This window comes from Coregonus lavaretus, assembly GCF_964263955.1.
Source record: "Coregonus lavaretus genome assembly, chromosome: 2".
Lineage (NCBI taxonomy): Eukaryota > Metazoa > Chordata > Actinopteri > Salmoniformes > Salmonidae > Coregonus > Coregonus lavaretus.
Genome location: NC_139989.1, coordinates 48,149,614 through 48,163,799, shown reverse-complemented (window position 1 = coordinate 48,163,799; position 14,186 = coordinate 48,149,614). Strand labels below are relative to the sequence as shown.

General features: G+C 43.7%; 1 protein-coding gene across 2 annotated transcripts in view; it reads right to left on the bottom strand.

The window, feature by feature from the left end:
* Positions 1–3,016: 3,016 nt before the first annotated feature.
* The window catches only part of LOC311102524 (alpha-1,6-mannosylglycoprotein 6-beta-N-acetylglucosaminyltransferase B-like), a gene marked incomplete at its 5' end in the record, with an annotated part of 85,610 nt that continues 74,440 nt past the window's right edge, over positions 3,017–14,186 (bottom strand). For both annotated transcript variants that reach the window (XM_084143897.1, XM_084143896.1), the window contains 6 exons: positions 3,017–4,002; positions 4,328–4,599; positions 8,543–8,617; positions 10,609–10,725; positions 10,922–11,068; positions 11,173–11,328. In XM_084143897.1, the coding sequence (XP_084000023.1) occupies positions 3,804–4,002; positions 4,328–4,599; positions 8,543–8,617; positions 10,609–10,725; positions 10,922–11,068; positions 11,173–11,328 (966 nt within the window). In that variant the 3' untranslated portion in view covers positions 3,017–3,803. The remainder of the gene's footprint in view (positions 4,003–4,327; positions 4,600–8,542; positions 8,618–10,608; positions 10,726–10,921; positions 11,069–11,172; positions 11,329–14,186) is intronic.

The window sequence follows — 14,186 nt, the reverse complement described above, 5'->3', positions numbered from 1 at the left end:
ATATCTTAGGACTTAACATGGTCCACACACACCCGCACAGTCGTGAAGAGGGCAGAACAGCGCCTCTTCTCCCTCAGGAGGCTGAAAAGATTTGGCATGGGCCCTCAGATGCCCAAGAGGATTTACAGCTATACCTTCGAGAGCATCTTGACTGGCTGCATAACCACTTGGTATGTCAAATGCACACCTACCTTAACTACCACATATCCCTGCACAATGACATGTTATTGGTACTCCTTGTATATAGCATCATTCTGTGTTTTATTTCTCGTGTGTTTTTATTTTCTGCATCGTTGAGGAAGAGCTTGTAAGCATTTCACTGTAAAGTCTACACCTGTTGTATTCAGCGCATGTGACAAATAAAATGTGATTTGATAAGACCTTTACAGTAAGCTGAAGGAGGGAGTTAGGTCAGTCAGAACTATTGTATGGCATTTAAATGACCCTTTCTATGTTCGGTTCTTGACCATGACAGTTTGACACTCTCCAGAAAACAACACACTTATAAAACCAAAGACCGCCTCTTGAGAGTCAAAAGATGCTCCAACCTGTCCTGTTGGCTTTCTACAGTGTAATCGTCCAATCTCCTGACCAGCAGAGATGCACTGTAGCTTATGAGATAATAATACAATATAGACCTCTCTGCTGCTTCAGTCCACTTTTTCACCTCACAAAGTCACAGTTAGACAGCTGCGCAACGCATGGTGGAGTCACTCCAGCTGGGGAATGTGAACTGGCTATTACCTGCAGGATTAGAGAAACATCTATGGTCTGCAATAGAGTTATGTCATTGGCAAAGGTAGTGTGAGGGGATGGGGTTTTTCTTTCAGTAAATGCCATGAATCAGGACCTCAGATTAACATCTCAATCAAAAGGACAGTTGGGTGAAGGGAGAGCCTTCCCACTAGGCACAGACGTCAGTCCGTTCAACGTCTAGTGTTGATTTACATTTGGTTGAGTTGTCAACTAACGTGAATTCAACGTGAAATCAACAAGAAATATCACCATATCGTTGAATTTATGTCAAAAGTTGGGTGGAACAGGAAAAGCTCATTGCCTCCCTCGCTCCCTCACCCCGTTTCCATCTCTCTCCTCTCCTCTTCACCATCCGTCAGTTCTCACTCCTGTGCCTGTGCTTTTTGAAGCTCAAGCTAAAGTTCAAGTTGAGTTCACAGACAGGAAAATGATGATTAGAATGGGCTTAAATGTGTCTCTCCATAAAACTCAGGTGACAATGGAGTATAAGCACCTTCATTAAGCTGGCAAATTCCAATCCTCTTCTTTCAACATATCTCATTAAAACTTCTCTTATCTTGGCTAAGAATGTTCAGCGTTTCTGGAGCAGCTTTGATGAGAATGTCTTTCACGTCACCTCAGCCATGTCATAGGCTAGTAAGGCTGAAAAGGTTAGCGGGCTAATTCTGACGCTATAAAATTCTGTCGTCATTAAATCCCATATCACCTCACCTAAATCATAACAGAAATATAATGTACAGTATGCCGCACCAATACTTGACAAAAGTTCAAATCCTATCTCTAAATGTAGCACTGTACTGTAGTTGTGATTCAAGGTAGTAGTAGATATATCTTCTCAACAAAACATCAAAGGAAGAAAGAAAGACCTAATTGAAAAAAGTTTCTCATTGCAGATAGAAATGCACATATCTCCCCATTCCATTAAAACCATTTACACTGTTGGACAGAATGATCCATTTTCATTTGTTGATATCTGGAAGGACAGCCACCAACAACTTTGGTAGACATGACGTTGGCACAGTCCGTAAAAAGTTTGACATACCTCTCAGGACTATGAATGGCCTGTCTCCCATAGGAACCCTGCATGGCAGACGTCTGTCTCATTTCTACCAACTCTATTTCCCCCCTGCAGAGTTTGAGAGGCTATTTGTTACCTGCTGAGAGGAGTGGTACACAACCTGACAATGGCATCTTAATCAGGACAACCACAGGAGGGAGAAGACTGTGGGAGGAGAAACAGGAGTTGGGAGCTAAAACGTATTTAGTCATCAGCACAGATTGTCTGATGATGTGGCGGTTAATGTCATTCTCTGAAATGATAGAATCAGTCATGTGTTTCAGAGTGTCTTCCATGTGTTTTATGAAAAAATAGAGTTCTACTTGTCGATACCAGTGGAAACATTTTATATCAGATGTTGTAGAAATGTCTCCGGCACCGCAGTTTCCTTCACTAAATCCATATTGGTGCCTCTATATCAAAATCAATGTAAATGCATACGAGTACATTATTGGCAGCCTCAACAAGTGAATGATGACGTTCATTTTACATCCAGGTCAGTGAATGAGAAATGCTGATGAGGGCTATCAGCCCTGTTGATTGAAAGGGGATAATTTAACGATGGTCTACAGTATATGGGCTTTCTCAACATCTACCGCCAGCTCAATCTCCCTCAGAGACAGACTGGGGCATGGACTGGCTCCCCTCCAATCTCACTTTACTGGGTCTCATCATGGTATTGGGGTATGGCAGCTGTGGAGTATACGTTTCTGTTTGACGGTTACTTCAGTAAATCATGTCTACAAGACTGAAAATCCTGAAGTCGGACAGACCAAGATAGCAAAGAACTGCAGAGCTGCTGGTTGTGGTGAGACGAGTGAGAGGTGGGACATATTGCACCTAGAGCCATGGATGAGCCAACACTACCCTCTGTCCCAACAGAACTCACTCCGAGATCTGCATAATCTAAAAATGCAGCCTTCCACCCACTCTGGCAACCTACTCACTAATTGTCTGTGGGTATTTAGGCACCATTCCATGAACTAAATGAGTTCAAGCCAACAGTGCCTGCAGAGAAATCACCAACTCTGAAAGAAGTAATTAGAATATTCTCTTCCATTTGGCTTTGTGAAATTGACCAAAAAAGATGGATGACAGCTTTCAACTCAATTGACTTTCTAAATCTACAGAATCATTCTTGTCTCAAGAAGTAACCTGACTCGTAAATTTGTTTTAGAGTTGAAGAGTTGTACCAGAATGTTTCAATTGTCTTTTTATTAATCAACACTTGTATGTACAAATATACTAATGTATGAGACGTGGAAAATATTACATCTAGTAGTGCATCTACAGTACAAATATCCCAACTGCACTATGATCAAAGTATTTTACAGAACATTTCATTCCATACAATATCTGCATGTCACTTGAAGCAATGCAAATACTAGCAACTATAGCATTGCAATAAAATTATCAGGGATATCATTTTGAATCCCCTAATTTATTTGTTCCTCATAACTCCATCCCCCTAACATTCCTGTTGTTGGACCCAATGTAGTCCATAAACACTATTGTAAACCTTTCACCCTATAGCAGCTTCATCACTTTAGCAGGGTACAGTACAATCATGCATTTCCCTGAGATGCATTATCATGTCAGCCACACGTCTTGTTTGGCAGCCATTTCGTGGGTTTGGTGACCAGATATTCAAGTCATTTCAGAATTGTCAATGCACTGAGCCCCTGGTCAGAGCAGCAGGTAGGGAGTCTAATTTTTCTCACTTTAACATTATCCAGCTGTCCAGTTCCATGAAGAATTCCCACCTGTGCTTTAATGATACCAGCAGTGATCTATTGTACAGCTGCACCTCTACCCCAATGCAACCGACCCTGCTGGTTCCTCTGTGTCGCTGCTTCCCAGCCCACAGTGACCTCCAGCAGGGCCATCCTCCTCAGTGTCCCTCCCACCAATAGAAAGGGCCCCTGGGATGGCCAAGGCTGAGGGAGGAGTGGCGGATGGCAGGTCTTCTTCCCCCAGGTCCTGGTCATAGTCATAAGCAGTCCCTGCACAGCGCCACCTGGCCCTTCCGGTAGTCCCTGCAGGGACAGAGGCGGTGGTACTTGGCGTTGGCCCCGGCACAACTGAACAGCAGAGCGTCTTTCTGGAGGCCACACTCACTGCGATCCACTGAGAAGGCTGGGAAGATGTGGTTCATCTCAGCCTCCACCCCCTCACACTGCACCTCCAGCCTGGGAGGAGACACCAGAGAGAAGTTCCTTTATATATCATTTTTCATATTAAGTCATGTGATTTACATTATAATCTATGTTTAAAAAAGGCTTTATAAATGGTTATCAATATCATTACCACCAAAACACATGGGGTAGTGCATTAGAATGAGAGAGGATCTTCAGAAGAATTTAAGATGCTCATGTTCACAGTTTGTTTCCTTAGTGATCGTGCTGTATAACAGAATCTACTAAATGGCTAAATGTTAAATTACAAGATGTAATGTTGTGTAACACAGATGGTGATGTGATCACATGGTGGTGGAGGGAGGCAGCAGCAGCTCACCCGCTGAAGGCCTCTTTGATGTTGATGAAGCGGTAGAAAGCGGGCTCACAGATCAGGCCTGCGCTCTGGCACGCCTCCACACATGACTGGCCCTCCAGGGAGGCCAGCATCCGCAGGGCGCTGAGCGGGGGCCAGGAGGGGGGAGTGCTGATGTTGGAGGCCCAGGCCAGGGCACTGGAGTTGGGCAGCAGGACGAAGGGGCTGGGGGGGCTGCCTGGCCAACTGTTGGAGGCATTCGCTGAGGGAAATTGAGCTTTGGGTGCACAGAATTCCTGCAGGTGTACAATACAATAGAATAACTACACAATCTGGCTATTCAGCATTACATTCATCAATAAATTCTACTGTAGCCTACATTCAGCGCTGAAGCGGAAGGTAGCCTAGAGGTTAGAGTGTTGAACCAGTAACAAAAGGTCGCTTGTTCGAATACCCGAGCCAACAAAGTGAAAAATCTGTCGATGTGCCCTTGAGCAAGGCTTAACCCTAATTTGCTCCAGGGGCACTGTACTAATATGGCTGACCCTGTAAAACAACACATTTCACTGCACCTATCCGGTGTGTGACAATATATATTTTTTTTATTAATTCAGCTGTGAGCTAAACATTCATTTATTAGCTATACATTCAGATGAGTTCTGATTTAGACAGAATAACAAAAGCAGCATCACCATAGAGCTTATGACAGACACATTGCCTTCCAGCCTCCTGGAATAATATTAAGAATCAGTACCAGTCAAAAGTTTGGACACACCTACTCATTCAAGGGTTTTTCTTTATTTTTACAGTTTTTACATTGTAGAATAATAGTGAAGAAATTGCAACTATGAATTAACACATATGGAATCATGTAGTAACCATAAAAGTGTTAAACAAATCAAAATAAATGGTATATTTGAGATTCTTCAAATAGCCACCCTTTGCCTTGATGACAGCTTTGCACACTCTTGGCATTCTCTCAGCCAGCTTCATGAGGTAGTCACCTGGAATATATTTCAATTAACAGGTGTGCCTTCTTAAAAATTAATTTGTGGAATGTCTTTCCTTCTTAATGCGTTTGAGCCAATCAGTTGTGTTGTGACAAGGTAGGGGGGCTATACAGAAGATAGCCCTATTTGGTAAAAGACCAAATCCATATTTTGGCAAGAACAGCTCAAATAAGCAAAGAGAAACGACAGTCATCATTACTTTAAAACATGGTCGAATTGCTGCAAAGAAACCACTACTAAACGACACCAATAAGAAGAAGAGACCTGCTTGGGCCAAGAAACACGAATAATGGACGTTAGACCGGTGGAAATCTGTCCTTTGGTCTGATGAGTCCAAATTTGAGATTTTTGGTTCCAACCGCCGTGTCTTTGTGAGACGCGGTGTGGGTGAACGGATTATCTCTGCATGTATAGTTCCTACCGTGAAGCATGGAGGAGGTGTGATGGTGTGGGGGTGCTTTGCTGGTGCCACTGTCTGTGATTTATTTAGAATTCAAGGCACACTTAACCAGCATGGCTACCACAGCATTCTGCAGTGATATGCCGTCCCATCTGGTTTGGGCTTAGTGGGACTATCATTTGTTTTTCAACAGGACAATGACCCAACACACCTCCAGGCTGTGTAAGGGCTATTTGACCAAGAAGGAGAGTGATTGAGTGCTGCATCAGATGACCTGGCCTCCACAATCACCCGATCTCAAACCAATTGAGATGGTTTGGGATGAGTCGGACGGCAGAGTGAAGGAAAAGCAGCCAACAAGTGCTCAGCATATGTGGGAACTACTTCAAGATTGTTGGAAAAGCATTCCAAGTGAAGCTGGTTGAGAGAATGCCAAGAGTGTCTAAAGCTGTCATCAAGGCAAAGGGTGGCGATTTGAAGAATCTCAAATATAAAATATATTTTGATTTGTTTAACACTTTTTTGGTTACTACATGTTTCCAAATTTGTTATTTCATAGTTTTGATGTCTTCACTATTATTCTACAATGTAGAAAATAGTAAAAATAAAGAAAGACCCTTGAATGCGTTGGTGTGTCCAAACGTTTGACTGGTACGACTGGTACTGTACATACATACATACATACATACATACATACATACATACATAATTTTAACAGCAGGACACTGTAAAGTCCATTATCCCTCTGAAGAGTATGATTTAGGCTGTTTGAGAATGTTTGAATCCTAAGCAACCTGACTACACATAGTTTGAAGTACAACATAGCTTATGTAGTAGGTCAAAGCTGTGTGCTGGAAAACCTTGGTAGAGCATGGGTGAAATAGGCATTGTGGTACTCATATTTTTTCAGCTTCAGACCAATGCCTATTCTCAATTAGAACCTCGTTTTTTGTTTTAAAGGTGATTTATGCAACATTATTATACAACATTATAATTAAGCAATAATGCCCGAGGGGGTGTGGTATATGGCCAATATACCACGGCTAAGGGCTGTTCAACATCCCGACCACTATTTGTATCAGTTTGAATCACTTTCAATGGGGGACTTTTATTCTGAAGGTGAATCGCAAATTCCACTCTTGTGGCTAATCTGTATTGTGGCTAGCTTCACACAGGTGTGCAGGGCAGAGTTAAAGAATATCCGACACATGGCAGAGTTGTTAGTTTGGCACTGTGAAGGAGTGTACTGGAATGTATTATGGATATTAAACTGATGAGTTTTTCTGATGCTAGCAAGCATGCATTTGCACCGCTTACATACTCTGTCAGAAATGCTACAAAAAGGTAGCACATTGTTGGTTCTTAACGAACAGAAATGAGCACGTGAGAGCGATAAATTATACATTTAATAAAAAACTGTTGCACCTACAAATCTAGTCAATCCGGCATTTTAAAAATCCAATGGTCGCTTTATCGACGCTATAGTCTCGTTTTAATCCGACGTCTATAATTTTAGCAAGGTAGGCGCAAGAAATACTCTTAAAAATAAATTGCTAACAACCTGTTAGAACATCTGCTATGTGGTTTTCGGTAACGGCCGGACGGCTCATGACGAGAGGCGGGGAGTGTGTTGTGTACCTCCAATCATGTTGATTTGCGAATTTTCATTGAGATTGGTGTCATATTGGAACTATTGTCGTGTCTATAATGCAGTTATGCCACCAATATTCAAATGAGATTTAGGCAGGAATCAAGCCTGGGAGAGCACCTCCCCCAGCCGGGCCTATTCATAAGGAACAGGTAATAATATTTCTGTAACATCTCCCTCTGGCCCCCGTTTGCAATAACCAGGCCTCCTCCACTCCCCTCCACCACACCACAGCCCCCCAGCCCTGGGCTACTGCTCATCAGGAAAACAGGGTGGCAAGGGCCAGCTGTCACACATCTCATCCAGAGTCTGTGTGTGTGTGTCATGAGAAAGCAGTATTGTAAAAAAAATAGAAAAGAAGAAAAAATAAAAAAAATGAAGAAAAAAACACATCAGTGAGGCAGGGATCTTGGGGGTCAGAGTGGGTTAGCGCTGCCTGTGGAGGAGGATAGAAGGGTTGTCGCTGATTGGGAGTCTGGGCTCGTACATGCCAGGCGGGCAGCCTCAGTGTCAGTCAGTCATAGCCCACTGAGCACACTACTCTGTGTGTGATGGACAGATGGGGGGGGAATCAGGGCTTGGCATAGGCCACCCTATTTCCCCTCTTCTCCCACTGCCATGGCCTTAACCAGACTGGCAGACAGGCCCCTCTGTGCACCGCACAAATCATCTCGGCATGATGAATGAACTGGAGCAATGTGTGTAATTGTGCAAATAAATATTAAAAGGCATTTAGTGTGTGTGGTTGGGTGCGTGTGCATGGACGTATTTAACTATACGTGTGGGTACCAGAAGTCCCCACAAGAATAGTAAACAAACAAAAATTGTACCAACTGGGGACATTTTGTTAGTCCGCACAAGGTCAAATACTATTTCTAGGGGGTTTAAGGTTAGGGTAAGGGTCAGGGGTTAGGGAAAATAGGATTTTGAATGGACTGAATTGTGTGTCCCCACAAGGTTAGTTATACAAGACTGTGTGTGTGTGTATGTGTGTGCATACCTTTATGTGTAATTATGCTTGTTTGTGTGTGTGTGTGTGTGTGTGTGTGTGTGTAAGTTAGCTCTTTTATATGTATACAGTACAGTGTGACTTCATCTTGCCTGTGCATAAATAAATGTGGATGAGGTTGGCTGCACCATCTCCAGGGTAATGGAGGCCGGTGTATGCAACACAAACCCACCTGGTTCTGGATGTAAGCATGCACTCTCTCCAGCATCCCCTCACAGGTGTACTCATAGGGCAGATATGGCTCCACCTGCAGAAAGGATATCATACACTGTCACACACCATCGGCTTTAGACCTCCATCAACACGGCAGCTATAATAGTACTGCAACGTTTTACCATTAATAAAAGCTGACATATTCATTAAGGTAATTGTGAATGGCTTCATTATGAGCATACACCAGGCCCTGCTTCACATTACAATCAATGACCTCATACATCACAGGTGACAGCCTTTGACTTGATTTCATTATTCTGTTAACATCGACTACATCAATATGACAAACAGTGGATTAAGCTGACAATCGACCACAGGTTATGTACGAGCTGTTAAACCGAATGTCTGAATCTATTTAACAACTCACTGGAGGATGTGATGACCATCCCACTTTTGACCTTCACCAGATCATGTGAAAACTTTCTCCAGAGCTGGCATATTTTATAGTGTTACAGGTTAGAACGTATGTTACATACACAACAGATGCTGTGACACTGCAGTGAAAACAGCACTGAGAAGGCACTTATTTTCACTGCAGCAGTAAACACACGTTAGTCATCAGTGTGATAGGATGAAGTCTGCAGGTCAATGCTTTCTATTTTGCTGTTATCCAAAGCCTATTTGGGATAGATTACATAAATAATTATAATATATGTTGGAGTGGGAAATGTTCAATCAGCGTGATGGTAGTCCCATTCCACATCACCTATCCTAAGATGTCTGTGCCATTTGAAAGAGATCTCATTGTTTACCATCAGGCCTCTCCGAGGCACTTGGGCTTTTAAACTGATAAATGGTTCCTTTTAGCGTTCACTTCCTTTTAGCGCTCACTTATTTGTTTATTTCATCTAAGTTTAATGAAATGTATCTGGCACATCATCAGCTATTCCAGAATGCAAATTGCCTTTTGGGCATCTTTATATAATGGAATGAAAAGGGAGAGGAAAAAACTGCTCTCCATGGAGTCTGAATTGAATTCAGCTGTAGAATAGATTTACATCTCTAAACCAACCGCATTTCCTGCATACTTACTCATCAAATCTGACCAGTATACCTGACTACCTGATCACAATATCACAGGGATTATTAGTGTTGTTCAACCACATTGGCTCAAAGAGGGGACATGTTTTTATTCACCTTCCATGTATCCTTTATAGTGTATCAACATAATGAAAAGTGCTTGTGTCCTCTATTATTTAGTTGTTTTGTTTCGCTTCAGCCCCTCTCCTCCACTCCTAACCCACTGCATGCGCGTGTTCTACCGCAGCATTACAACCAGTGGATGCTCCATTTTGATTCCCTCAGCAGCCAGTCTGGGCTATATTTAACCTGCCAGGTATGCTCTCACATTATTCAGAGCGTGGTGGGGGATCGATTGGCCGTACCTTTCATGTTGGCCAAGCGACAGATTGAGCACAGCAGATTGATTAATATCATCTTCAGTAGACAATGGGTAGTGCCTGGAGAAGGCAGTATGGGCCCTCTGGTAGACTGCTATACTAACCCAGGTGTCTGCTGCAGAGTTTACCTACTGAGCCACTCCACCTCTGAGGCAATTAGGACTAAAGGCCTTGGAAGGAGCCAGCTAAGCAGTTTGCAGTTACACTGGATCCTGTGATTAACAGCTCAATTAGCAATGTGAGCTACAGTACAGAGAAGTGGGTCACAACTGGAAATACAGTCTGTGGGAGAGGAGATTATATACCTCCACGGCACCATTAATCATATGCGTAGGTAATGTTAATACTCAAGACTTTCTTTAAAATGAGATGCAGTGAAGATAATACATCTGAAAGGTCATTTGTCTCTCTGAACAGCCACGCTTATCATCTCTGTGAAATCATGTGGTCCTCTGTAGCTCAGTTGGTAGAGCATGGCGCTTGCTACGCCAGGATAGTGGGTTTGATTTCCGGGACCACCCATACTTAAAATGTATGCACGCATGGCTGTAAGTCGCTTTGGATAAAAGTGTCTGCTTAATGGCATATATTATATTATCATCTCAAGTGAAATTAGCATACTAACCTTGGTCCTCATGATGTCACGTATGGCAGACTCAAACTCTTGGGAGTTGTTGAAATCCACCGTGATGACGTGTGGCCTGCCTATATACTGCTCAGCATAGGGATGCTGTGAGGAGACCTGATGGAGGAATTAACACAATACTGTATCAGTCAATATAGTCTCCATCCAGACAATACATGGACACAGCCACAGTCACAAGCAGAGAAACACACGAGTGAGGTTGAGTCGTGCCTTGCACTAATTCACAGACTAACATTAATTTCCTCCACAGTATGGAGACAGTCCACTGACACCACAGAGACAGCCCACTCACCTGTCTGGAAGTGGGCTTCCCTCTGAAGAACTCATGGTTGAGGGAACTGTGGGACGGCTTAAACTTGGGCTGCAGGAAGATGCAGCCGTTGGCTATGGCCTCTAAAGGGGCTGGCCCTTCGTATGGGAAGCCAAACCCAATGAAGAGCTTGTTTGAGAGAGGAAAAGAAAAAGAAAGATGAACCAAACTGCTGCTGTTTACAACTTGTACTTGAAGTATAGTATATAAAAAGGTATTGAAACCCTCCATACCTTGGCCTTTCTGAGCAGCTGTTGCAGCTCTTGTTGGGGCAGCAGGCCGTGGTTTTTGACAAAAGCAGGCACCTCTGGAGGGCGCTGTGTCTCATAATAGACAGTCCCATGGATCTCCATGTAGCGGTGCAAAATGGCCAGGAACTTTTCCTTACCCTACGGGGCAATGGAACAAATGGTTAGGACAGACTGGGAACACAGTATAATCAATCTATCCACCCCAAATATGCAGAATGTAACTAGTTCTTTAACCAATACTGTATGAGTTCAAAGTCCTTCTCAAAAATAAAGCTATGTTCAGTGTGTTGGTTACAGGCATAACCAAGACAGGGGCAAACATGTTATTCATGACATTGGCTGTCAGCCTCTTCCACTTAAGAGATTCCTCCATATGATCTGTGTCACCCTCCTGGGACTGAAGAGCAAGAGAGAATGTGCTCAACCTGTGAAGACTACAGTAGCATGGAGGTCATCTCTCAGAAGAGTTAAAACCCCTTGACTGACAGGCCTCTCACCCTGGAGAGCTTCTGATTGGCCCAGGGCAGTGTGAACAGAATCCTGTGTGACTGACTGTTACTAGGAGTAGTGGGGTGGCTACTGTAGCCTCTGGTGTATACAAGTGGAGGCTCCTCAGAGGAGGAAGGGGAGGACCATCCTCCTCAGTGAATTTCATAAAAATATATATTTTTAAACACTTAAAAAGTTATCATTTTTGGGGGGCGCTGTTGGAAGCCAAGGATGTAGCACGCGTCTCCCTATCGCTCCTGAATTAGTGACCAAATTTATATATTTAACTTTGCAAAATTGCATACATTTCTGTTTGCCCAGGCGTCTGAAGAGACCCATAAACAACTCAGTTCAAGTTTAATAAATTTAAATTCGTAATGACATCAACCCGGCCAAAAACAGAGTCTGCAAGAGCAGGCCGCAGCAAGCCTGCAACTTCTCCCGACTCACCCCCGCCACCGAACGCTGCCAATGCCGGCCCCACGGAAACACTGACTGTGGAGATGCTGCAATCCGTGATAGGCACCCTCAAAACCGACATTTTCGGAAAAATTGACTGTCTCTCTACCAATCTCAGGTCAGAGATATCAACGATCAAAGACGAGCTTAAAAAATCTATCGAGAGTATACAGAATAAGCTCGACGCACATGGGGTGACTTTATCGGATTTGGAGCGAGGTGCTACAGACCACAGCACTCGCATTAGCGAGCTAGAGGCTAACGTCGGCTCATTGACAACTAGGGTGGCATTCCTCGATAATAGATGCGAAGATATGGAAAGTAGAATGCGGAGGAACAACATTCGTCTACTGGGAATACCGGAGGGAGTGGAGGGCCCAAGGCCCACGGAGTACATGGCCCAGCTACTTCAGGAGCTGCTCGGGCTAGAGGAGAAGCCATTGCTAGACCGGGCTCACCGCACTCTGCGTAGCCGACCCAGGGATGGAGAACCCCCGCGACCATTTGTCATCAGGGTGCATTTCTTTCACGTCCGCAACGACATACTGAGAAGATCGGGAGAAGCATCCCCTCTTCTACATAAGGGTAAAAGAGTCTCGATATTTGCGGACTACACAACAGCTGTGGCTAAGAGGCGGGCTAGCTTTGGAGCTGTGAAACGCCAACTACACGCCTGCCCGGGCGTGAAGTTCGGCCTCATCTACCCTGCGGTTTTGAGACTGACTTTACCGGACGGCTCCATGCACAGATTCGAGGACCCGGCTATAGCGGCAGATTTCATCAACAAGAACGTGAAAGCGGCTGTTGTACCGCATGGTGTGTAACAAATGGTTGGCTGGCTGGTCTTCCTAGCAGGCTAGTTAGCAGGCCGAATGGTTGACTAACGAAGCCATCTTTGCTGGGTTCATCGACATATGAAGGTCATTCTCTTTTTTATCTCTTTATTTCCAGCCCAGGTTTGCCGCCTCTAATGCCAATATCTGGGGGTCTGCATGGCTGTTTCAGTTTGATCATTTACCATCTGCGTCGAGGTTAAACCTCCCTTAATCGAGGATAGTTTTCCTTAGACTCTGTTGGGGACCATTCTATCCATGTTTGGCTTACTCTAGTTAAATGGTCACTAATCTTAGGTAGCACAGAGTAAGAGTTATCATGCTTAGCTCTAAACTTTCTTTGTATTTAGGGTTTTGCTTGCATCTCATTTGGGGAGATGCTTCGGCAAGGGCGGGTGTGAGGGAAGGGTTTGTTCACTCTCTATTTGTATATAGTTTGTATATGTTTTTTGTGCCTCTTCGCTTGTCTTTGTTTTTTACATTTGCGCTTTTAGGTTCAACTAAGATCTTCAGTTTACATTGTACCTTGTCCTTTACACATCCTCTCTCTCTCTTAAGATATGACTCAGCCTAGTGTAGCCCATACTGCTGGAGGGAATGGCTTTAATTTTCTTACTTGGAACTGCAGGGGCATAAATAACCCAGTTAAACGTAGTAAGGTGCTACACCATCTTCATCATTTGAAAGCTCACATCATCTTTCTCCAAGAAACTCATCTGAAGGTATCACAACACTCAAGTCTTAGGTGCAGATGGGTGGGTCAGGTGTTCCATTCCTCATTTCAGAGTAAGGCGAGAGGGGTGGCTATTTTACTTCACAGATCGGTACCTTTTACATGTTCTAAGGTGATCGCAGATCCCCATGGTAGATATATAATTGTCAGTGGTAGGCTGCTCAATACAAAGGTTCTTCTTGTTAATATCTATGCTCCTAATTGGGACAATGGTGATTTTTTCAAATCGGTTTTCTCTACACTCCCAGATATGTCCACCCATATGTTGATTTTAGGAGGTGACTTTAACTGTTGGTTAGACCCACAATTGGATCGATCCTCCACTAAACCTACCACCTTATCAACCTCAGCTAGAGTTGTTCGAACCTTTATGTCTGAATTCGCAGTCTCAGATCCTTGGAGAATGGTTAATCCAGCTGGGAAAGCATACTCTTTTTTCTCATCGGTTCACCACACTTTTACGCGCATAGACTACTTCCTTG